Here is a 24,066-nt window from a genome sequence, read left to right as displayed (position 1 = left end):
AACCTGACAGCCCAGCCGGTCTCCGCCTCCCCCTCAACGCATAGACCCAGGGCTGGTGCAACCATTAGGCAAACTAGGCGGCTGCCTGGGGCCCCAAGATTTGAGGGCGCCAAAAAGCGGTGCCCAAAATGTCTGGGACGCTCACCCGGTGCTGTGGCTTTGATCAGCTCCGGCTGGCCGGGAAGTGATGTCATTCCTCCTTCAGCCACCGGGGGCGCTGCACTGCTCCCTGCTGCTCTGGCTCTGCCCCAGACCCCGCCCCTGCCCTGCCCCACCCCCACTCCCCTGAGCTCTGCAGCAGGGACAGGTTTTGGGGGGGGGTGCAGAGACCCGGCCCAGCCACGCCGCTGGGGAGTGGTTTCCTCCGTCCCTCCAGCCAGTGCCCCCCAGAGGCCTGGGGCACCCCCGCTCCCACCACCCTATGGAATCCTAGGGCCCCCCTGCTCTCCTAGAGGCCTGGGGCACTACAACCCCTCCCTCTGCGGGGGGGCTGCGTAGGGCCCCAGAATATCTAGGGACGGCCCTGCCCGCCACCTTGCCTGCAGCCAGCCCCTGCTGCACCCCCTGCCCTGCCTCCAGCCAGCCCCACACCCCCTGCCCTGACATTTACAGTTCATCTGTAGGACGCTTTGGAGCTCACCTACACCATGGAGTTGCCTGTCTCAATGTTCCAGCAAAGATCTTTCCAGTATAAAGGGACAGAGTATGGGGGGGGAGGCCTCTGGATATCTCCCCTCCTCCATCTCTACTGAGGGCAGCAAGATTGCTTGAAAGACAATAGGAGCATCATTGAGCTGGGGGAGTGGTCCTAGCTGGCAGGCTTTCTAGTGAGCAGGGACTGCTGAAAGCTCTTGGGTGAGAGAAATCCTTTTGCTTGTAAGGGTACGTCCACACACCAAGCCAAAGTCTACATATATTAGGTTGACTTACAGCCACCACAGTAATGACTGCAGTAGACGATGTTCACACTACCCTGCTTGGGTTGCTAGGGTGCGTCCTCACCAGGAGCACTTCCACCCAGAGCCAGTGCACGGATATTTTGCGCCCTAGGCAAAACTTCCACCTTGTGTCTCCTGCCCCCACCCCTCCACCCAGTGGTGAGCTGCAGACAGTTCGCACCGGTTCGGGCGAACCGGTTGCTAAAATTAGATTCCGGTAGAGAACCGGATGTTAAAGAGCCAGGCAGGTAGGAGAACAACTCTGGTCTGCTGGCTGGATGTGGCCAGCAGGACCTCCCTGTCTCCCACCTGAGCAGCTCGCAGGATTCCCTGCCCCCTACCCCCCGCAGAGCCGCATGGTGGTCAGCCCGCCGCCAGCTCAGCTGAGCTCCAGCTTCATCCTGATGATTTGAGCGGCTGCCAAAAGGTAAGAGGGGACTGGGCGCTTCAGGGTCGCCTGGGGCCGGGGGCAAGTGGGGCAATTTGCCCCGGGCCCTGCAGGGGCCCCCCGCCCCACGAGGATGCCCCCTGCCCCCTCCCCCTGCAGAGCCGCAGTGACCAGCTGCAGCTTTGTCCTGCTGCTTTGAGCAGCCGCCAAGGTAAGGGGGGAGCTGGGAGCTCCAGGGCCGCCTGGGGGCAAGTGGGGCAATTTGCCCCGGGCCCTGCAGGGGCCCCCGTCCCACGAGGATGCCCCCCCCACCCCTGACCCCTCCCCCCGCAGAGCCGCAGTGGCCAGCCGCAGGCAGGTGGGCAGCTCAGCAGAGCTCCAGCTTGTCCTGCTGCTTTGAGCGGCTGGCAAAGTGGGAGCTGCGAGCTCCAGGGTCACCCGGGGGGCAAGTGGGGCAATTTGCCCCGGGCCCTGCAGGGGCCCCCTGTCCCACGAGGATGTCCCCCCCAGCCCCTCCCCCCGCAGAGCCGCAGTGGCCAGCCACTGGCAGCGGGGAAGCTCAGCGGAGCTCCAGCTTGTCCTGCAGCTTTGAGCGGCCACCAAAGTAAGGAGGGGCTGCGAGCTTCGGGGCCCACCTGGGGTGGGGAGAGTGAGTGGGTCAATTTGCCCCAGGCCCTATAGGGGCCCCCTGCCCCATGAGTATGTCCCCCCCCTTTGACTTCACCTTCCCCCATCCATCCCCCGGCTCAGAGCATTGTGCATTTTTTAAGTTAGGGGAGTGCTGTAGTGGGGACCACCTGTGTATAGTGTGTGTGCCAGACAGAGCTGTGTGTTGTAGGGCGGCTGGGTAGCAGGGGAGTTGTGCGGCTGGGAGAAGGTCTGCACAGTAGTGGGTGAGGGCTGGGGGTTGTGCACTGAGGAGGGATGTATAATACTTGAGGTCACTTATGGTGTGTATGGGAGGAGGAGGGCTGTGTACAGTGTGTTGTGTTGCTGGGGGTGAGGTGCTGTATGCTCTGCTGGGACTGCACAGGGTTCTTGCAGCACAACGGATTGTTTCTTGAGTGTGGTGTAGATGGGGATTGTTGTGCAGTGGTTGTGTAGCTGGCGTACCTTGGGTTGGCTGCCTAGGGCTCCTGACAGCCAGCAGCTTGTTTGCTGAGCTGTAATTTATAAACCTCCCAATGCAGCTCCTGGAGGAGCCTGTGTGATGAGGGAAGGAGGGAAGGATGGACCCAGGACAGGGTGTGTGTGTGTGTGTGGGGGGGGGCTCCTTTTATCCTCCAGGGGAGAGTCATCCCCCAGTTCTGCCTCTGGGTGGGTTCAGATCTCTCCTGCAGTAGCATTTGGTAAGGCGAGCGGTGGCTTGCGGGGCAGGGTCTGTGGTCCTGGGTTAGGGTGACCAGATGTCTCGATTTTTGGGTTTATTTTCTTATATAGGCTCCTATTACCCCCCCCCCACCCGCTGTCCCGATTTTTCACATTTGCCGTCTGGTCATCCTACCCCGGGTAAGCCAAACGGAGCAGCCTGTGCCTGGGTAGCACTTGGCAGTGCTGTGCCCGGCAGCCGTCTGGGGCTGGCTGGCAGCAACTAGCTGTGGAGTTTGCAGACAGTTGCTGCAGCCGTCCAAGTATCTGCACACACATTCTGTATACTTCAACATAAATATATTACTTTTTTAATAACTTAAGTAGTTCACATGTAATATTTTAAAATACAAGAAAAGGCATTTCATTCTTTATTATTGTTTGCTTACTCATACATCTTTATATTTTTTTTCTTTTCAAATGTATTTTAAATTCTATTGTAATAAACATATAAAAATGTTTTTTTATTCTTAAGTATGACTTCCAATGATTCAATGCATTGCCATTTCTTATGGAGAAAGGTACTGTGGACGAACATCCCTTAAATCAGAACTTTTTATAGGGAACCGGTTGTTAAGATTTTGGCAGCTCATCACTGCCTCCACCCAGAGCATTACTTATTATAAACTTTCAAAAATGAGTATTGCATAACGTGGCATTGTTCATTAGAATTAATACACATTCGGCTTGAAAATTTATTAATTTCATTATTTAGTCTACATATTTATTGAAAATAAATGAATAACCTGAGAGGGTGTGGGGCTGGCTGGCTTTGGGCAGGGGGGTGCAGCAGGGGCTGGCTGGAGACAGGGGGTGTGGGGCTGGCTGCGGGCAGGGCAGGGGGTGTGGGGTTGGTCTGCGGCGTGGCTGGGGCCGGGTCTCTGCACTTCTTCCCACCACCAGGCCCTGCTGCAGAGCTCAGGGGAGTGGGGGCGGGGCTGAGCAGGGACGGGGGCCTGGGGCAGAGCCAGAGCAGCAGGGAGCAGCGCAGCGCCCCTGGTGGCCAGAGGAGGAATAACATCACTTCCTGGCCAGCCGGAGCTGATCAAAGCTGCAGTGCCCCCTCGCACAGCGGTGGGAAGAGGGTTACACGTTTAGCCGGCACCGGGTGAGCATCCCAGACATTTTGGGCACTGCTTTTTGGCGCCCTCAAATCTTGGCGCCCTAGGCAGCCGCCTAGTTTACTTAGTGGTTGCACCAGCCCCGGCTCAGGCCCAGCAGCAGGACGTGACTCACAGCCACTGCGGTGACTCTGGCTCCCAGGCTCCTGGCGAGATCCCCGAGCCCCGGGGGGCGGCTGGTGCTGGGAGCCCGGAGCCCTGGCTGCAGCCGGGAGAGGGGAATCTCCAGCAGGGCCCTTCCCGCTGCTCCCCCCCCAGGAGCCTCTCCCAGGGCAGAGCCCCCAGCCTGGCCCGGCCCCAGCCCCGGGGGGCCCCGCTCGGAGGGAAGGTGAGAGAGACCCGCCCCCCCGGGCTGCAGGGGGAGGTTTGGCCCCAGGCTGCTCCCAGCAGAGCTGGCTGCGATTCCCGCCCAGGACCCCGGAAAGCTGCCGCCAGCCCCGGTGGGGGCGGGCCGGGGGGAGCCAGCCCGGGCTGGGGTCTGGGACAGCGACATGTGGGGGGACAAAAGGAGGGGAGAGCTGGGGCACAGGCTCTCCCAGACAGGGCAGAGTGGGAAACCCAGGAATAGGGAGGGGGAGGGGGAATAAACATTCCTCCAGATATAGATTTTTCTAGCGCATTGTTTATACTTTTAATTCCCTATTTGAGGTTCCCAGCCTTTGATGGATGCTCCATTTCTGTTGTGATCGATTTCAGGGATGTTCTTCCTTCTGACACATGGACTGATTTCTAGGGCCCAAGTCAAATAATTTTTAAACTGAATTGTTCAGTTTATCCTTTGCATTGGTCAGTCCAGGGACACCGTACTGACCTCACCCTTTCCTTTATGTTTTCGCAGTGGACTAGCTAATGCAGGTTAGTTACCCCGTGGGCAAAAACACCCTTGTTTTCTATAGACACAGACTATGCTGCTGAGTCTGATGTTAAATGACCCATTATTGTTCATGGGCTGAAAACTCTGATACTGATTGTGTGGCGACTGCTGCTACTCCTGTGCCAGGTGCTGCATTTGAATGTCTGCACCCATTTGTGGGGGCATCATGGAAAAGAAATTAAAACATTTAAAACTAAAGGAATTAGCAGAGACACCCCACCCAATCTATTTCACATATTCCTGTCCCATTAGCATCAGACCACACAGACGAGCCCTGAAGAAATAAAGGTGTGAAGTTAATGGACATGAAGTCTAGGGCTTTAAACCCTTGTGTGGCTAATCTCCTTCAGAAGTAAGGTGGCCTTAATTTCGACAGCGGTGGTCAGGGAAATCACAGAAAATTGCAGGTGTCCTTCCCCCAACACTGTAAATCAGTGGTCCCCAACGTGGTGCCTGCGGGGGCATCTATGTGCGCCCATGTACTGGCTGGCAGACAAGCATTAGCCGAAAAGCCGCCGAGAAGCAGCGTCATCAAGAGGCATCGCTGCCAGAACGCCGGTCCTCGGTGGCTTGTCGTCCGGCGCCCGCCACCCGGAAAAGGTTGGGGACCACTGCTGTAAACCATCAGGTCTTTGATCACTTCTTGAACATTTTTAAAGTTTTCTATAGTCCAGGTGTAACCCACATGCAGTTTTGCAAGTCGAAAGAGAAAGATCGAAGCGATGGGGCGCTCGTCTCATCTTCCCTGAGTGTCCCCTTGTGTAGAAACACCATTACGCGATTTCACAGCTTTGGCCTGACAGAATTTCATGAAAGGGATCTGAGGTTGAAATGTGAGGTGATCTCGCTCCTCCTCTCTCCTGCAAAGGACAGGACATCCTTCATGAGCAGGAGAGCGAAGGCCAGATAGTTTCATGGCAGATCCTGCTGTGCTGTACAGGGATCCCCTTTCATAAGCAACACAGACCAAGTGAGAGCACTTTTGTCCCACGAGAATGAACCGATTGATCCACAGTTTTGGTGCTTTAAACTGGAGAAACTCTTCTTTGAGCTCAGCCTCTCCTTGCTTGCTAACCACACAGTAGCCAAACTACACCGGACCGTCGCTAGAACGCAGGATTTGGGATCCATGCCGAGTCCCGCGTTCTAGCAGGGACTGCATTACAATGAAAATTAATGACGGTTACTAAATTTGGGATCTGCGACTGCGTTCTATTGGAATTTGTATTATATAGACGGGTGTTCTAGAGAGGATCCGGTGTATATCTCTTTCTAAGTAGGCACTGCCAGCCAGGAAAAGGTAGCTTAGACAGACAGCAGTGTCTGTTACCCCTGTCGTACCTGGAGATGGTCATGTCAGTGAGTCTGACTGCCATGCTTACAAAGGTGTGAGGGCGCAAACTGGCACCTGTAACAAAAATATATTAAGCTTAGGGTTAGAGTCGGTGTCACTGTGAAATGTGTCCCCTGCTGTTCTCTCTAGGACCAGGACTCCATCACTGTCGATATTGGGGACTCTCTGGAAGAACTGTGGGTCTCTATAGAAATGCCCCTTCATCCCTCCCCAGGATCCCAATATCTCCTGTCTGTCCTTCAGTAGTATAAGGGCCCTACCATCAATCAAACCATAACCCCGCCCCTAACCCCGCCCCTTTACCCCTGTAGTCCCTCCCACCTGTCACCGGAAGTCCCACCCTCTGGGGTATTACTTCCGGGGTCAAGATGGCCACATGACCGGAAGTGAGGTGGGTCATGTGACCCCTCTAAGAACTCCTCCCACCCCCCTCTACCAATCAGGAGGGGTTTCGTCCCGGAAGGACCACCCCCCAGAAGAGATTTGCCCAATCAGGGTGACTTCCGGGGCAGGTGACCGGAAGCGAAGTGGGTCATGTGACCCCTCTAAGAACTCCTCCCACCCCCCTCTACCAATCAGGAGGGGTTTCGTCCCGGAAGGACCACCCCCCAGAAGAGATTTGCCCAATCAGGGTGACTTCCGGGGCGGGTGACCGGAAGCGAAGTGGGTCATGTGACCCCTCTAAGAATTCCTCCCACCCCCCTCTACCAATCAGGAGGGTTTCGTCCCGGAAGGACCACCCCGAGAAGAGATTTGCCCAATCAGGGTGACTTCCGGGGGTGGCCACATGACCGGAAGCGAGGTGGGTCATGTGACTCCTCTAAGAACTCCTCCCACCCCCCTCTACCAATCAGGAGGGGTTTCGTCCCGGAAGGACCACCCCGAGAGGAAATTTTGCCCAATGAGGGTGACTTCTGGGTTGGGGTGAGCGGTCCGGAAGTGGGTCGTGTGACCCCTCTAAGAACTCCTCCCACCACCCTCTACCAATCAGGAGGTGTTTTGTCCCGACAGGACCACCCCGAGAGGAGATTTTGACCAATCGGGGTGACCCCTCTAAGAGCTCCTCCCAAGGCCCTCCGCCAATCCGAGTGCAGCACCATTACCCCATAAGTCTCAGCGCCGGACAGAGGAGGCCATTTCTTACCAAGCACACGTGTTTTAGAAAAGCGTGGAAAGGCTGCCGAGAGGAAACATGGACTCCTTCACCACCCCCGTCAGAACTTCGGACTTTGTTTTAGCCCCGAGGGTCTTTGACCGTCCACGGAAAAGACGTTACATCAGCGACAGTTCTGAGGAGGAGGGTGTGACTTTGGGGAGCCCTTTGGCCCAGCCGTTGTTGGATACGCCGGACCCCGACCCCAAAACCCTCGTGAGACACCCCGAGGAGCCTGATGGTCTCTCTTTGTCCACCCCCTCAGATTGCCACTTGGGAGAGTCACCGGTGGACAAGGCAAACGGAAAAGAAGGCGCTCAGGTAAATGAATGATTAAGAAACGGCGGCGGCGGTGGTGGGGGTAACGAGGCTAGGAACCGGGGTTTGTGTAAAAATTAAAGAAAACCAACCAAGCAGCTGGAGTACTTACACTGTTTCTTTTTTTTTTTGAAAATTTTTAGCAGCTCGACGATGCCTTTCTAGAGGACCCAGAGCCCCTGGACAGCGTTGCATCAAGCAGCGAAGATGAACCGGGCCCACCATGTTTTTGCTCAACACCAATACAAATTGTTGAAGAGGGCTCCGAGGATGATGGGTTTGAGGAATTTAGGAGGAGGCTTGGCATAGAACTATCCGAGCCAGTGCCACGTCGTGAGCGTAAAAAAGTTATGCGGACTATTGTACGCGTTGCTGTTTATGCTGTTCTTAAACACTGCCTTAGGGAAAAGCTTTTTGAAGATTGTGAGGGCTGTGCTATAGATGCGCCAGCCCAACGACACCATGACTGTGTGACTTGGACTTCAGTGGATATAAACTGCAAGCTCCGGGCCCTGTGTGCTGAGCTGTGTTTGGAAAGCTTATTAAACACTGTTATTGCCATAGGTTATGCTATGCAATGTCTGTACCTAACCCAAGAACATTTAGCACAAGGGGTGACTTTGATAAATGCTGTGCAATTCAGTGAAGACCCTGACCGTGTTTTAAAGAAAATGACCAAGCCGGAAGATGCCTGCTTACAACGTTATATTGATCGTCTAGTTCGCACAAAAAGTTACAGAACCCTGCTTAAGAAAAAGACTATTTGTAAGAAATCTAAAAGGCTTAAGTTAGAGAATGGTGAGGAGGCAAACATGTGATATAAAACTTGGTAGCTGTAAATTTAAAAAAAAAAAGGGGGTTGTGATTATTGTGTTTTGTTAGAAGGCCTTTTGCCCTTAAGTTTTAATGAAGCATCTTGGTTTGTTTTGAAGGAGTTGTATGTCTTTTTAAAATAAAATAGTTTGTGAGAATTAGCTTTTGTGTTTTTGTGCTTGTGTGTGAAATGTATGTTGTGGGAGGGGGGGAAATATCCTTAAAAAAAATGTGCTTACAATAAAAAAAAAAATAGAGCCAGGACTAGTTCAGACATGTTTGAGTATAATACAGTTAATATGGAGATATACTTATCTCATAAGACCTGCCTTTTTACTAGCAGGACCAAATATTCATTTTTACCCCAGATCAAGGATTGAACTTACAACCCTGGGTTTACCAAACCATTACTCAAACCACTGAGCTATCCACGCTCTGTTGAAATGAATGGATTTAAGCATACACAACCCTCACCCCCACAACCCAGCTCACAAAAGGGTGTGTTGCAGTTTACCTGTGGTGATTAAATTAACCTTTTAGCAACTATTTGAAAAACAATGGGCATGAGAGGCTATAAAAATCTTAGGTGTGCTGGAGTTTGTCCTTTTTAACAGAAAACCTTCTTGGAGAGCTGCTGGACTCAAAAAGAGGTAAGACCTTGTGCCTTTAACTCTGAAACTATAAAGCCACTTTTTGCCCAGGCTGTCTTAGTAAATAATGGTGCCTGTATGTATTTCAGGGGTGGATCTGTTTAGCATGGAACCAGGCCAAGGTAAAAACCATTTTAACTATAGTTGTGCTTAATACTGTTAAAAAAAAAAGAAAAGTATTACCCAGGTTGTATAGGGATTTGGTGGTAATACTAACATGTTTCTGCTTGCTCTATAACCTGAAGGCCCAAGCACACATGGGGGGGAACAGAACAACCATGTCCCTGCAACACTTTATCCCATAGTAAAAGGTAACTTTTTTTTTTTAAACTGCCTTTTAAATGCATGGTTTGGGGCTTCTTTTTGTTTGTTTGTTTGTTTGAAAAGTAACATGTGGCTTTTTGAAAAAAGTGTGTGTGGCTGCAAGCATGATTTGGTGTGTGTGAGTGTGTGTGTTATAAAGCTGGGGCATAGGTTTTTTTAAAAGTATTTGGTTTTTACTGTACATAATGTGGGGTTTGAGGAGGGGGAAGGCCCAAACACATGGGTTTTTAAATGCATGGTTTGGGGGCTTTTTTTTTTCTTGTTTGTTTGAAAAGTAACATGTGGCTTTTTGAAAAAAGTGTGTGTGGCTGCAAGCATGATTTGGTGTGTTATAAAGCTGGGGCATAGGTTTTTTAAAAAGTATTTGGTTTTTTACTGTACATAATGTGGGGGGTTTATGGGGAAGGCCCAAACACACATGGGTTTTTAAATGCATGGTTTGGGGGCTTTTTTTTTTCTTGTTTGTTTGAAAAGTAACATGTGGCTTTTTGAAAAAAGTGTGTGTGGCTGCAAGCATGATTTGGTGTGTTATAAAGCTGGGGCATAGGTTTTTTTAAAAGTATTTGGTTTTTACTGTACATAATGTGGGGTTTGAGGAGGGGGAAGGCCCAAACACATGGGTTTTTAAATGCATGGTTTGGGGGCTTTTTTTTTTCTTGTTTGTTTGAAAAGTAACATGTGGCTTTTTGAAAAAAGTGTGTGTGGCTGCAAGCATGATTTGGTGTGTTATAAAGCTGGGGCATAGGTTTTTTAAAAAGTATTTGGTTTTTACTGTACATAATGTGGGGTTTGAGGAGGGGGAAGGCCCAAACACATGGGTTTTTAAATGCATGGTTTTTTTTTTTTCTTGTTTGTTTGAAAAGTAACATGTGGCTTTTTGAAAAAAGTGTGTGTGGCTGCAAGCATGATTTGGTGTGTTATAAAGCTGGGGCATAGGTTTTTTAAAAAGTATTTGGTTTTTACTGTACATAATGTGGGGTTTGAGGAGGGGGAAGGCCCAAACACATGGGTTTTTAAATGCATGGTTTGGGGGCTTTTTTGTTTGTTTGTTTGTTTTGAAAAGTAACATGTGGCTTTTTGAAAAAAGTGTGTGTGGCTGCAAGCATGATTTGGGGTGTGTGTGTGTGTGTGTTATAAAGCTGGGGCATAGGTTTTTTAAAAAAGTATTTGGTTTTTTACTGTGCATAATGGATTTTTTTAAAAAGCAGTTTTGGTTTTTATTTTGCAAAATAAGATGTTTTTAAAAATTGTTTGTTGTAGGGCCAAAAATGGATTATTTTGTGGTAAAGCTATGATTTTTTTAAAATAGAAAAACACCCTACTGAATGAAATATATAATTTTTAAGTTTTACAAGATGGTTTTATGTGTTTGCTCACAGTACAGTCAAAACATGAGAAATCCTTAGACCAGAGGGAAAACAAACTCAAAAGAAAAAGGAAGGAGACGGCTGAAAAGGAAAATTCACCAGCATCAGTGACTGAAGGATGCATGAAGCCCTGTAAATATACTTTGCTTATTGGTTTAGTTGTTCTATGAGCTTTTGTATTTTAAGTAAATACATAGGTATGGGTGAGAGAGTAGATGGTAAAGTTCAGTTTTTTTTGTAAAATGTTATGGTTTTTTTCTCCCTCATAGGCAGGGGCAACCTTTCTGAAAATGCTGTTGTCAGCGCGACAAGGACAAGGACACCTCCTCCAGAACCACTAAAGAACCAGGAATCTGCTTTGAGACCTTTAACAACGCAAAACAGCCCAGACCTCATATACGTGAAACCCAAGGACAAAACAAAAGACTCTGGTAAAAAAACCACCACACAAACACAACTCCAGTTCCTCAGCGGTCACCGCCACACCAAGCCCTGAGGAAACTGTGAGCGAAAATGCCCACGTTCACAACCCCAGAGCACGCACTCTAGGGGTTCTGAAGGTGCGCAGACCTGGAGCATGTAGTGTATGGGCTCCATATAAAAAACCATGGACTAGAAGCTTCTGCAATGCCGAGGTGTTGCAACCACACAAACACGATTCCAGTTCCTCAGCGGCCACAGCCACACCAAGCCCTGAGAAAACTGTGAGCGAAAATGCCCACGTTCACAAACCCGGAGCATGCGCTCTAGGGGTTGTGAATAAAACACCGAGCACTGACAAAACATTCTCCCAAAACCATAAGCTCGCCGCAGCTCCCCCGAGTTCTAGTGTTTGGGAAGAGTTTGATGCTTCCATCAGAAAAGTGATGGATGCTGTATCCTTGGGGAGTCTAAAAGAACGGCCTTCTAGAAAGACTTGGGAAAAATATGATTCTTTGTTCAGAGCAATGCTGAAAGACAGGAGGGTTGGAAAGGGTGTCTCTAAGCAGGCGTGACTAGTCGTGGAAAGGGGCCTGGGTAAAAGGGGCACCCTCCAGGGTTCACACCAGCTCATGTGTAAACAAAAGGGGGGACAGCGCTTGGGGGATAAACAGATGGCTGCCAAAAAGTTCCAGGCCAGGGTGGTTGTAAAACTTTTAAAAAGGGCTAAAGAGTTCATGAGGAAAAAAAAACAAAAAGAGATGCCTCCTACTGGAGGCTCTCAGACTGGCTTCTCTGAAAATGGGAAGATGGAATCAGACTCTGGTTTAGTAAATTCCCCAGAGGGCTCTCTAGATGGGCCCCGTTCCTCTCCCAATGACCCTCAAATAGCAACTGATGTAGAAGATGTCGCTAACGATCCTGTAGAGGAACCCCCAAGTAACCCCGAAAATGCAGAGGTGTATATGGAAAGAGTGAGAAGTTGGCAACGTGAATTACTTAGATTCGGGGGGTCGGTATATTGTGAGGAATTTCGTTTTGTCAACCTTGAGCAAATAAATTCAGCTCAGCAGGTTGTTGAAGCCATACACCGGGGAATACAGTCGGTCCTCGATGACATTAATGGTAGGGTAGGCCCTGATGATTACGTTCAGTTACGTTTAGAGAGCCGTAATTTAGCTAACGCTTTGTTTTCAGTCAGAAGAACTAGGGATGAGCTATCTGCTGAGGATTTCTTAAATCACACCTCAAAGCTGCTACAGAGCAATAGAGAGTTGCATCTCGATGGGACATTGCGCCTTGTTGTGACAGTTGTAAAAAACAGGGGTGGGGGTGCTCGTAGAGTTTTAAATTCTATTCTGAGTAGTCAAATTATTCATAAAAAAAGACAGTGTTTGGTAGACCTGACTTACGCCGGTACCAATCTGTGTTTTGCGGGTGGCCTTTTGGCCGTCATGTCCGATCGTAAACCTACGGACGCGAAATTGTTAGCGGAGGCGAGAAAGTTGCATGAGCAACTGGGGTGGTCAGATCAAAAAAAGGTTCTGTTGAGTGACGTAGCAAAGTTTGAACAGCATTTAGGAGTGAACATACAGGTGGTGCTGTATACGGAAAAAGGTGGCTGGGGCTTTTTCAAAACAGGAGGCCTAGCGTACCCCAAGACTTATTTCATCCTGTTGCACGATGAGCATTACTATGGAGTTCTGGATGTGAAAAAGTTGTTCGGAGCGAAAAATTATCGTGAGTTTTGCCATACGGTGTACAGTCACGACCACTCTTGCAGGTATCGTTGCCGCCTCTGCTTGAGTGTAACGTGCTCAGACAGCGTGGGCGTGCAGCTGCGGTGTCCTAGCTGTAGACTGTATTGTCGATCCAAAGAGTGTTTAGACAGACATGTCGACTGTGCGTCAAAAAACCAAGTTGAATGCCTGTCTAAAACTTTATGTGATAAGTGTCAGTCTTACGTGAACAAGCGGCATAAGTGTAAAGGGAGACGATGTAAGCAGTGTCAGGGTTCGATCGTTGGTGATGTAGACAGTCACTTTTGCTTTATGGATAGCCTTAGAAAGCCTGAATCCTCAGAAAAGTATATCTTTTATGATTTCGAATGCATGCAGGAGACTGGGGTGCACACTCCCAATTACATTTTTGCTACGTCCTTAAAGCCCGAAAAATCCTGGGAATTTAAGGGCGATGAGTGTCTGTCTGTCTTTGTTAAGACCTTTATCGGCAAAGAGTTTCGGGACTACACGTTCCTAGCGCACAATTCCAAAGGTTATGATGCGTATTTCATCGTTAGGCAGTTACTGAAGGAAAAGATGTGCATAGAACTGATTACTCAGGGTAGTAAACTAATGTGCGTGGAAGTGAAGGCCCTGGGGATTCGTTTTATAGACTCTTTAAACTTCTTGCCCATGAAGCTTAGCAAGCTACCGCAGGCAATGGGGTTTGAAGGGTGCAAAGGGTATTTTCCCCATTTTTTTAACACTTTAGAAAATCAAAATTATGTGGGGCCTATGCCCGGTGTGGCACACTATGGTGTAGAAAGCATGATGCCCGGAGAAAAAGCAGAGTTTCTCGACTGGTATCAGGACCACAGTTCTGAGGTGTTTGACTTGCAGAAAGAGCTCGCGTATTACTGTCAGCAGGATGTCAAAATTTTGAGACAGGCTTGTATCCTATACAGAGGAGAGATTATGAAAATGACGGAGAAGGGAAATGTAGTAGAGAGAGAACCTGGTAAATTCACCGAGATAAAACTGTGCATAGATCCATTCCAGTACATAACACTGGCATCCGTTTGCATGGCTATGTACAGGTTTATGTTTTTGGAGCCTAACACGGTAGCTCTTCTCCCTCCAGACAACTATCACAGGCAGAAAAAGAGATATTCGACCCCGTCTATTCAGTGGCTGTTGTATACCTCTCACAAAGAAAATATACAGATACGGCATGCTTTACAGGGTGGGGAACTACAGGTAGGCCCCTACTTTTTAGACGGTTATGCCGATGTTGATGGGGTACGCACAGCCTTTGAGTTTAATGGATGTTTTTTCCACGGCTGTGTCACCTGTTATTGTGAAAAAGCACAAAATCCTATGACGGGGACATCTTTTGGGTTTCTTTATTACAAGACGCAGCTCAAGGCTGACTATCTGAAACTATTTGGTTTTGTAGTGAGGACTCTTTGGGAGCACGAGTGGGAGGTAATGAAAGAAACAGACAGGGAGTTGGCAGACTTTTTAAACCGAGCCCAGTTACCCCAACCTCTTGTGCCTAGGGATGCTCTTTTTGGGGGGAGGACAAACGCTATCCGTCTGTATTACAAGCCTAACCCCGGGGAAGAAATCCACTATTATGACTTTACCAGCCTGTACCCTTTTGTAAACAAAACCAAAGAATACCCTATCGGACACCCCGATATAGTTTATGACAAATTTGGACCCCTGGCAAATTATTTTGGAATCGCAAAAGTTAAAGTGTACCCCCCACGAGGCCTCTTTTTCCCATTGTTACCTGTCAGAGTGGGTGGCAAGCTTATGTTCCCGCTATGCCAAACCTGTGCTGAAACCGAGCAGCGGGAGACATGCGCCCATACTGACGAGGAGCGGGCCATCCTGGGGACTTGGTGCACGGTGGAATTGAACGCGGCCATAGCGAAGGGGTACGTGGTGGCTAAAATCTATGAAATCTGGCATTTTAATGAAAAATCTGATAAACTCTTTTCAGAGTACATAAAATTACACCTCCGCCAGAAACAAGAGGCTTCGGGGTATCCCAGCTGGTGCACAAACGAGGAAAAACAAAATAAGTACGTCAGCGATTTCTACCAGAAAGAAGGCGTGCATTTACGCCAACACGAAATCAGATCAAACCCTGCTAAACGCCAAATCGCTAAACTGTTTTTAAATTCTCTGTGGGGTAAATTTGGCCAAAGAACCAACCTACCCAACACCAGCATCGTGAGAGACCCTGATGAACTCTTGCAGTACCTATTTTCCCCCAATTACGAGGTTTCATCCTGCGAGTTTATCGATGATGAAACAGCGTGTGTGTCTTGGAAGCATGCAAAAGAACGGTACACGGTCTCTGGCAATACCAATGTTTTCATAGCCTGTTTCACCACCGCTTATGCCCGCTTAGAATTATACAGCCTCCTAGACGGTTTGCAAGAGCGGTGCCTGTACCACGACACTGACTCGGTGATATTTGTGAAAAGGGAGGGTGTCTGGAATCCCCCTCTGGGGGATTATTTAGGGGACCTCACAAGCGAGATTCCACCAGATCAACACATCACCGAGTTTGTGTCGGCAGGTCCAAAAACATACGGGTATAAGCTGTCTGGAGGAAAGGCCTGTATGAAAGTCAAAGGTATTACCCTAAACGTAGCAAACTGTGAAAAGGTCAACTTTGACAGTTTGAAAGACCTAGTCCTGGGCTACTGCCGGGTCTGCGAGAAAACACCTCGAAAAAGATAGAGGTGCAGCAGCCCTCTATTGTAAGAAACAAAAACCAGTGGCAAATAGAGACAAAAACCCTTAAAAAAACACAAAAAGTGGTTTATAACAAGAGGGTCCTAGGAAAAGGTTTTACAACCCTGCCCTACGGCTTTTGAAAAAAAAATGGATACGAGGTGGAAACACCCCTTTTCTGCAATTCTAGCGGGGCCTAGCAACTGCGGAAAAAGTTACTTTATAAAAAACGTGTTGGATAATGCCAAACAAACACTGTCTGTTATGCCTGAGAATATCGTGTGGTGTTACAGTTGTTGGCAACCTCTGTATAAAGAACTGCTCTGTAAATATCCCTTTATCAATTTTGTGGAGGGGTTGCCTGATGCTTTGGATGATGACGGTTTGTTTCCTACTAATAAAGTAAATATGATTATCATAGACGATCTGATGAACTCTGCTTGTGAAAGCGATGAAATTGAAAAAGCTTTTACCAAGTACGTGCATCACAGAAACCTGAGCATTATGTATATAGTTCAGAACGTATTTTGTCAGGGAAAAAAGAGTCGCACGATTAACCTAAACACAAAGTACATGGTTCTGTTCAAAAACCCCAGGGACAAATTACAAATCACCACGCTCGCTCGGCAAATGTACCCCGGCAAAGCTCAATTCTTTCTAGAAGCTTTTGAGGATGCTACCAAAAGACCTTATGGCTACCTGGTGGTGGATTTAAATGCTTCCACACCAGAAGCTTATAGACTAAGAACCGGTCTTTTCCCTCCAGACTGGCCGGTGGTTTATACTTTAAAAAAAACAGCAGCTGGGTATAAAAAGAGATGACTTATCGGCAGGCCCCTTTTTAACAGCTGGGGCTGCTGACTGAAAACATGTCTAGCTGCGTGAAGAGAAACCTGGGCCTTTTAAAATTACTTAGCAAATCGTCCCCGCAGCAAAGGAGGGCTATACTGTGTTCAGCCTCTGACGATCTAGTAGCGGCCATTTCAGAAATAGGGCTCAATATCTTAAAAGGAAACGTACCTTTGACACAGAATCAAGTGCGTGTGTTAAAAAAGAAACGCACGCTTATAAAAACTTTGTGTAATAAGAGCGTTTCGCTTAAAAGAAAAAAGCTTCTGGTAAAGCAGTCTGGGGGGTTTATCGGGCCTCTGTTAAGTTTTGCTATCCCTCTGATAACAGGGCTTTTAACTAATCGATAATGGAGTATGCAGAAAAAATGTACCTGGTGCCCAGCCACCAGTTGGAGCAATTAAGGGCATCCCCTCCGGCAGAGGAAAATATCAGAACAACAGCGACTCGCTTACTGGACGCTGAAATGAAGTCTGTTCTTCAAAGAACTGACCTGGCCGAATACGAAAAGGCTAAACTTTACAGCGCCGTGCTTCAAAGGTACCTAACGTACGTGAAGCAAAGCGATGCGGATAAAGGGAAAATAAGTCTGTTTCTACCGGAACAGGAACAAAGCGTAACTGCCAAACCCCCAGAAACACCAAAGAACTCAGACTCGGTTGCTCAGGAGGTGCTGGATAACGTGAATAAGCGTTTTAAAAAAAATGCAATAGTATTGCTAAATAAACTGGGCCAGGATAAAAATCTCTCTTCATGGGACGATAAAGGGTCTTTTGTGTACAAAGGCTCTGTGGTTAATGGTTCTAACATGCTTGACTTAGTCAGGGCCGTCACCCAAACGCGCTCTGTACCTAGCAAACGTGTACCTAAAGGATGGGATGTGTTTATGAATGCCATGGCGGAACTGAACGTACCCTCTTCCGTCATGGGCAATGCAGCCAACAGAGACCTTTTGGAACGCCTCAAGGCCTCGACCGCTGACACCGGGGCGGATCAAAAATCCGTGACCCCTTTTTTGCCCTATAAAAAAAAAAAATTGGCTAAAAGAGCCCAGTGGCTCAGTGTGTAATGTTTTTTTTTTCACATTCTAAAATTTTTAAAACTTGTAATGTTTTGCTTTAAATAAAACATTTCTATACTTTTTAAAAAAAAAATCTGTGTAATTTTTCTCAATTGGTCATTTAAAAAACAAAAAAAACCCCCACCAAACATCAATTTCTTTAAACCCCACACTTGGGGTGTTTTATTGGGTAACACGGCTATAAAAATCATTACAAGATACACACGTCTGGGCTTGTTGAAACATGTTTTGAGCAAGGCTAGGCATGCCCAAGAATTTAAATTTACTCTTTACAAAATTCATTACCATCTGGTCATTTTGCACTAAGTCATTAGAATACAATTTTAAAAGCCGTTCAAAAGATAAACCCTTGCTACGATGATGTAAGAAAAACACGCAGTGATAGCCACAGGCGACGGAGCGGGGGTCTTGTAATTGTCTATTGTGAAACACCAGGTCTGTGGCATTTTTGTTTAAAAATTTCATAATGCTTTTAGGAAACAACACGCTGTTCGGGGGTTGCCCATATGAGTCAAAAAACTCTCCACGGTTACGCTCCGCCAGATACAGGGCGAGCCAGTGTTCACCCGGTTGGTTGTGCGGATGCGTGTTCACCACCAAACCTAGGGGTCTCTGAGACAGCTTGCCTCCAGGGAGCCAATCACAAGGGAACACATCTAAGAAATTCTTTTTCGTGTAAGGATCCGTTGATAAGACACGTGAGAGCTGCACGGTGTCCATGTTCACATGTAGTCAAACAGAACGTTTCTTCTCTGATTTATCTCTATGACATTGTCAAAAACCCCATACACGATCATATTAACGGTGACTGTCAAAGCCTTTCCAAAACGTATTTCTGCTCTCAGGTTCCCAGTTTTAATTAGGGAATAATGATCTGCACATTCCTGGTCGGGAGACAGGTCAAAGGCAAACAAGGTGTAACCCTGTGCAAACTCCTCCCGGTCAATTAACAAAGAACGATCTTTCATGTGTTTACCAGCTGTCTGTACCAGATTCATGTATTCTCTCACGCAGCGTCCTGCCTCGAAGTCCGGTTGCAGAGGCTTGGTCGGTACCTGTTCACCATCCACATACAAGGCCACAAAATGTATATCGTAATGTTTAAAATGAAAGGGATTTTTAGTGTAACTTCCGCTAAAGGCATCGTTATCCACAAACCCTAGGACGAGCATTTTGGGTAACTGTCCCAAAAACAGGTTCTCCTGGTTACTGACCCTGCTGCCCGCAGGGATGCTAAACACTTTCATTCCCACACGGTCCACGGGGTATTTAGCATTAGAGGCAAGCAGGGCCTCCGCGTGCCCCAGACGGACACCCGGGGCCACCCGTACTTTCTTCACAAAAAGGGACGCTGATACAATGCGCAGTTTAAAGCCTTCAGCCGCGCTGCCCATTAAACAGAAAGCGTCTTTACTGCGCGTCAGTTTAATTTTCACATCCACTCCGTTTAACAAAAGTTTTTCTTGAAAAAACAGGTCACTGTGTAGATGGCCCAGCAGCTCTACCGTTCTGCTTTCGGCCGTCAGCTTTGCACGCCTCACAAACCCTAGATTCCTTCCATCCAACTCTGTTTTTTCATGTTGTCCAGCAGTGTCTTTGTAAAACAGACCGGCAGAAAATTGCGTGGCGAGGGTGTCATCGCTGTAATTGAGCACTGATTCTATAAAGGCCCTGTAAGGATAACAATTGTTGCTTTGGCTTACAAGGCGGTCTCCCAGAGTAACATCCAACTGGCTGAAAATAGAGGCCACAGGGTAATTCACCAGGCCCACTTCGGCATCCGCGGCAAGTTCGGTTCCGTCTCCTTTTACAATCTTGCAACACAGGTAAAGCAGCGTGTTGTTTAAATCCATATAATCTATGCCATTCCCTGCTATAAAAAAGTCAATGGGGGCAGACTCCGTAACGGCCGATAGAGGTGGCACCTCAATGTAAATGCTTTTTTCGATGCTGGTCTGCGTAGGGGCTATTTGAAACAAGTCTAGTTCGGATTTGGCGCACTCTTCAGACCCGCAGTGAACAAAAGCCATATCGATTAAAATATGTCTCTTTTAGCAGGCAGCGCGCGTCTCCTCTTTTGCCCAGGCTTCCTCTTGGACTTTCGTTTATGGCTGGCCCTGCGTGTCAAAGCCCTTCTTTTAAAGGGTTTCGGGGGACCTGTGCGTCGCGGGTATGACGTATTTCTCTTTCTCTTCCTCCTTTTAATGTACATCAGCCCCGCTCCTTCCTGTGAAGCTGTATTCCCCACCTTCTCCAGAACAGCCCGGGAGACATGACCTACCACGTCTTTAGCTATGTTTTGAGCGGCAGTTTTTACGTGGGGTTTAATAATCTCTAGCCCTCTCCTCAAAAGCGGTACAGCTTTTCGAAAGAGGCTACGAAATATTCCACCCACACCAGCCCCGTACATCACGGGGGCCCCATGATATCCAGGAAGGGCATATCCAGCCTGGGCTTTGTAATAGTTCCTGTAGATGGTGGGGTCGCCATAATTTTTTACGATCGCCATAATAGTGTTTTGCTTTTTTTCTTTTTAGAAACCTCGCTCTCTCCGCGGTCGCAAATGCAGCTTGACGATCACCTTGCCAAAGCGAAATGAAACGCCTCTGTTCTGATCTGTCTTTATTTCAATGGTAATGGTGTCGATGTGGTGTTTACTGACAGGGACGTAATGAGGTTTATCGTAGGTGATGGTAACAAACTCATTGTTCCTTCCTCGGACAGGGACGCAGCGTAACAGGGGAACAGAAAAGTCCCCCACAAACTGGTACTCTACGATATCCGTGTACAGATACAAGGAGTTAAAACCCCCTGTGATGTCTGCCGAGAAGGAAAATTTTTGGACGTTGCGTTTGGGGCCCAAACCCAGAATGTTAGCTAGCTCCCCGCCAGTAGAAAACCCGTACATAAAATCGGTAGATTTAAGTCTCACTTTTCTGCCCACAGGGTCATAGTTCATGACCACCTCAGGTGGTCCGGGGTGACGAGCCACGGCGCTGTTCATATGCTCCAGTAATTCAGGTATGGTCGACTAATAACCTCGTCGTAGGATAAAATTCCACGTCTTATCGCCAAAGGTGATTTCAAAAGGGGTGTCTTCATTGATAGTATTCCAGCTGTGTGGGTATTGTATTTCCACTAACCCCACCTCCCAGGCACCAGGGAGATCCAAGGGCTTAATTAGCCGTATTGTAAAGTTCGAGATGGTGTTTTGGGGAAAAACTGCAGAGCTGGCATTGCTGGGCAAAGTGATGTAAAACCCGCCATCGCTCATTATTAATTTTTTTCTTCTCTGTCTTTTGCAGGAGGATTTTTTTTTTCTGTTTCGTGTCTAAATGTCACAGAGCTGAGAAGCTTCCACCCAGCTGTTAAATTTATCAGGCCAACCCAACCATTTCACCAGTAGCTGTTTTTTTCTCCCTTTTCCTTTCTCCGCTAGAATTTTTTCAATCCTATAAATCCTGTCTCGTTTGGGGTTTACTTTTTGTAATTCTTCAGGGTAAAAAGATCCAGTCACTGCCTCACCCTCATAATCTTTTAATCGGTAGACAGGTCTTTGGCTCCTGGTTAAGGCTTCATCCACTATGAATATCTCATCGGTAAACATCTGTTCATAACCTTTTTCAAAAGCGCCTTTGGTTTTAGATAGTCTCACGTGGTCACCTTTTCTAAAAGGGGCAACAACCCGTTTTATTTTAAAACCATCTCCGTAAACCGTTTTCCATACCTTCAGAGAATTTGAAGGGTTAACATCAAGGGGTCTGGTACGTATAGTTCTGTGAAAGCTCTGGTTGTAACTCTTTATAAAGTCAGGTAAGACGTCAATGTAGCGAAAGGTGTTATGGGCTGTAAAATATCTCCACATCCTAGTTTTTAAAGTTCTGTTAAATCGCTCCACAACCCCTGCTTTGACTTCATTATTAGTAACAAAATGGTGAACCCCATGCCGCTTTAACAATCCACTTAAAGGTTTGTTTAAAAATTCTTTCCCCCGATCGGTTTGTAATTTTTGAGGCACGCGACCTTCGCTGAAAATAGCTTTAAAGGCCTTGGATACTTCACCACCCGTCTTGTCTTTTAGGCCTAAGGCCCAGGCATATTTGGATAGAATGTCTATCACTGTTAAGATGTACTTAAAACCGCCGTTGTGTTTGGAGAACCGGTGCATATCCACCAAATCTGCCTGCCACTGCGCATCCACATCTGAAACAATGGTCTTGTTTCTTTTAAAATGTATTCGAGCCGGTTTGTGTAAAGTGTAAGCATCCTGGTCTGAAAGCCAAGCTGTTACTTGTCTTCTATTTAAAGTTTTACTATGCTTTCTAGCCTCTCGAAAAAGAGGGTTCACTCCGCCAAAGCTCCCAACTTCCCTGGGATTGTAATATATTTTCTTTAAAAGAGCCGTTGGCGTAGACATGACTGCTACTGGTACCGTCTTTTACTACCACAAGTATGGAAATGGACACGCTCATATTGACACATTTAAATAAATTTTATTAATTGCCTGGTTTAACATAATCTTTTTTTTTTTGTTTGTTTTGTTTTTACAGACAGCTGTAAAATGGACGCCATCACCCCCACGGTAAGTCTGAGCTGGTTCATTCTTCCATTTTGTTTTTACAGACGGCTGTAACATGGACGCCATCACCCCCTGGTAAGTCTGAGCTGGTTCATTCTTCCATTTTGTTTTTACAGACGGCTGTAAAATGGACGCCATCACCCCTGGTAAGTCTGAGCTGATGGATTCTTCCATTTTGTTTTTACAGACGCCTGTAAAATGGCCACCATCACCCCCCCTGGTAAGTCTGAGCTGGTTCATTCTTTTACTACCACAAGTATGAAAAATGGACACGCACACTCATATTGACACATTTAAATAAAAATTTTATTAATTGCCTGGTTTAACATAATCTTTTGGTTTTGTTTTGTTTTGTTTTTACAGACGGCTGTAAAATGGACGCCATCACCCCCTGGTAAGTCTGAGCTGGTTCATTCTTCCATTTTGTCCTTTTTTTTTTTTTTTTTTTTTTGGCTTAAAATCTGTGAAAAGGACATGAGCAAAAACAGCTGATGTTCGATCTATTTACTCCCACCGGGTTACTGATACGCAAGTTCTTTAAGGCGTCTAGAAAGGCATTGTTGAGCTGTTGAGAGATTTTCAGAAAAAGAAACAGTATAAGTACACCAACTGCTTGGTTGTTTTTTTTTTTAAATTTACACAAACCCCATTCCTAGCCTCATTACCCCCTCTTCTACCGTCGTTTCTTAATCATTCATTTACCTGAGCGCCGTCTTTTCCGTTTGCCTTGTCCACCGGTGACTCCTCCGAGCGGCGATCAGGCTCTGAGGGGGTGGACAAAGAGAGGCCATCAGGCTCCTCGGGGTGCCTCACGAGGGTGTCGGGTTTGGGTTCCGACATATCCATCAACGGCTGAGCCAAAGGGCTCCCCTCGGTCACTCCCTCCTCCTCCTCAGAACTGTCGCTGACGTAGCGCCTGCGCCACATAAGTATGGTGCTTGGGTCTAAAACAAAGTCCGAAGTTCTGACGGGGGTGGTGAAGGAGTCCATGTTTCCTCTCGGCAGCCTTTCCACGCTTTTCTAAAACACGTGTGCTTGGTAAGAAATGGCCTCCTCTGTCCGGCGCTGGGACTTATGGGGTAATGGTGCTGCACTCGGATTGGCGGAGGGCCTTGGGAGGAGCTCTTAGAGGGGTCACCCCGATTGGTCAAAATCTCCTCTCGGGGTGGTCCTGTCGGGACAAAACGCCTCCTAATTGGTAGAGGGTGGTGGGAGGAGTTCTTAGAGGGGTCACACGACCCACTTCCGGACCGCTCACCCCAACCCAGAAGTCACCCTCATTGGGCAAAATTTCCTCTCGGGGTGGTCCTTCCGGGACGAAACCCCTCCTGATTGGTAGAGGGGGGTGGGAGGAGTTCTTAGAGGAGTCACATGACCCACCTCGCTTCCGGTCATGTGGCCACCCCCGGAAGTCACCCTGATTGGGCAAATCTCTTCTGGGGGGTGGTCCTTCCGGGACGAAACCCCTCCTGATTGGTAGAGGGGGGTGGGAGGAGTTCTTAGAGGGGTCACATGACCCACCTCACTTCCGGTCATGTGGCCATCTTGACCCCGGAAGTAATACCCCAGAGGGTGGGACTTCCGGTGACAGGTGGGAGGGACTACAGGGGTCAAGGGGCGGGGTTAGGGGCGGGGTTAGGGTTTGATTGATGGTAGGGCCCTTATACTACTTCCTTCCATTGACTCGTGGCTTTTATGGATGATGACCCTATAGTGCTATGGCCAGGGGACATGAAGGCTCTGAGGGGCGGGGTCTGGGGCAGGGAGGTTTCAGTGCAATGGGTTTTACTGGTCGGGCCCAGTGGGAGCAATCAGTGGAGTTCTTTGTTCCCAGCAGCAGGAAGGGAATCGCACTCACTGCGCACTCACTGCGGTAACTGGTCACTGTTGTGCGGAATCTCAGTTCCCTGCAAAACCCCAAAGCCCTGGCTGTAGACAGGAGAGGTGTATAGTGTAAGGCAGTAACATTCCTGCTGTGCCTCAGGAGCCGCTCCCAG

The 24,066-nt window shown here is 48.0% G+C and overlaps 2 protein-coding genes and 1 long non-coding RNA gene across 3 annotated transcripts; 2 read left to right on the top strand and 1 right to left on the bottom strand.

The window, feature by feature from the left end:
- Positions 1-7,142: 7,142 nt before the first annotated feature.
- Positions 7,143-8,488, top strand: LOC123344902. The gene is made up of 2 exons (XM_044981403.1): positions 7,143-7,517; positions 7,658-8,488. Exons 1-2 carry the CDS (start codon positions 7,236-7,238, stop codon positions 8,330-8,332), a joined length of 957 nt encoding a protein of 318 aa, XP_044837338.1. The 5' UTR covers positions 7,143-7,235; the 3' UTR covers positions 8,333-8,488.
- A 312-nt stretch (positions 8,489-8,800) lies between these two features.
- LOC123344954 lies at positions 8,801-10,801 on the top strand. The gene is made up of 3 exons (XR_006572679.1): positions 8,801-9,099; positions 9,223-9,288; positions 10,681-10,801. It is a non-coding gene; the product is annotated as an uncharacterized LOC123344954 (long non-coding RNA).
- Positions 10,802-18,212: 7,411 nt separating this feature from the next.
- LOC123346648 (uncharacterized protein F54H12.2-like) lies at positions 18,213-19,520 on the bottom strand. The gene has a single exon (XM_044984124.1). It carries the CDS (start codon positions 19,518-19,520, stop codon positions 18,213-18,215), a length of 1,308 nt encoding a protein of 435 aa, XP_044840059.1.
- Positions 19,521-24,066: the final 4,546 nt, after the last annotated feature.

Source organism: Mauremys mutica, chromosome 12, assembly GCF_020497125.1.
Source record: "Mauremys mutica isolate MM-2020 ecotype Southern chromosome 12, ASM2049712v1, whole genome shotgun sequence".
Classification (NCBI taxonomy): Eukaryota; Metazoa; Chordata; order Testudines; family Geoemydidae; genus Mauremys; species Mauremys mutica.
The sequence above is the reverse complement of the archived record's forward strand: the minus strand, read 5'-3'. Positions and strand labels throughout refer to the sequence as shown.

Coding starts and splice junctions, on each gene's coding strand:
- LOC123344902 (XM_044981403.1), top strand. CDS start 7,236: ATGGACTCCTTCACCACCCCCGTCAGAACTTCGGACTTTGTTTTAGCC. Junction 7,518..7,657: donor ACGGAAAAGAAGGCGCTCAG/GTAAATGAATGA, acceptor GAAAATTTTTAG/CAGCTCGACGATGCCTTTCT.
- LOC123346648 (XM_044984124.1), bottom strand. CDS start 19,520: ATGGCTTTTGTTCACTGCGGGTCTGAAGAGTGCGCCAAATCCGAACTA.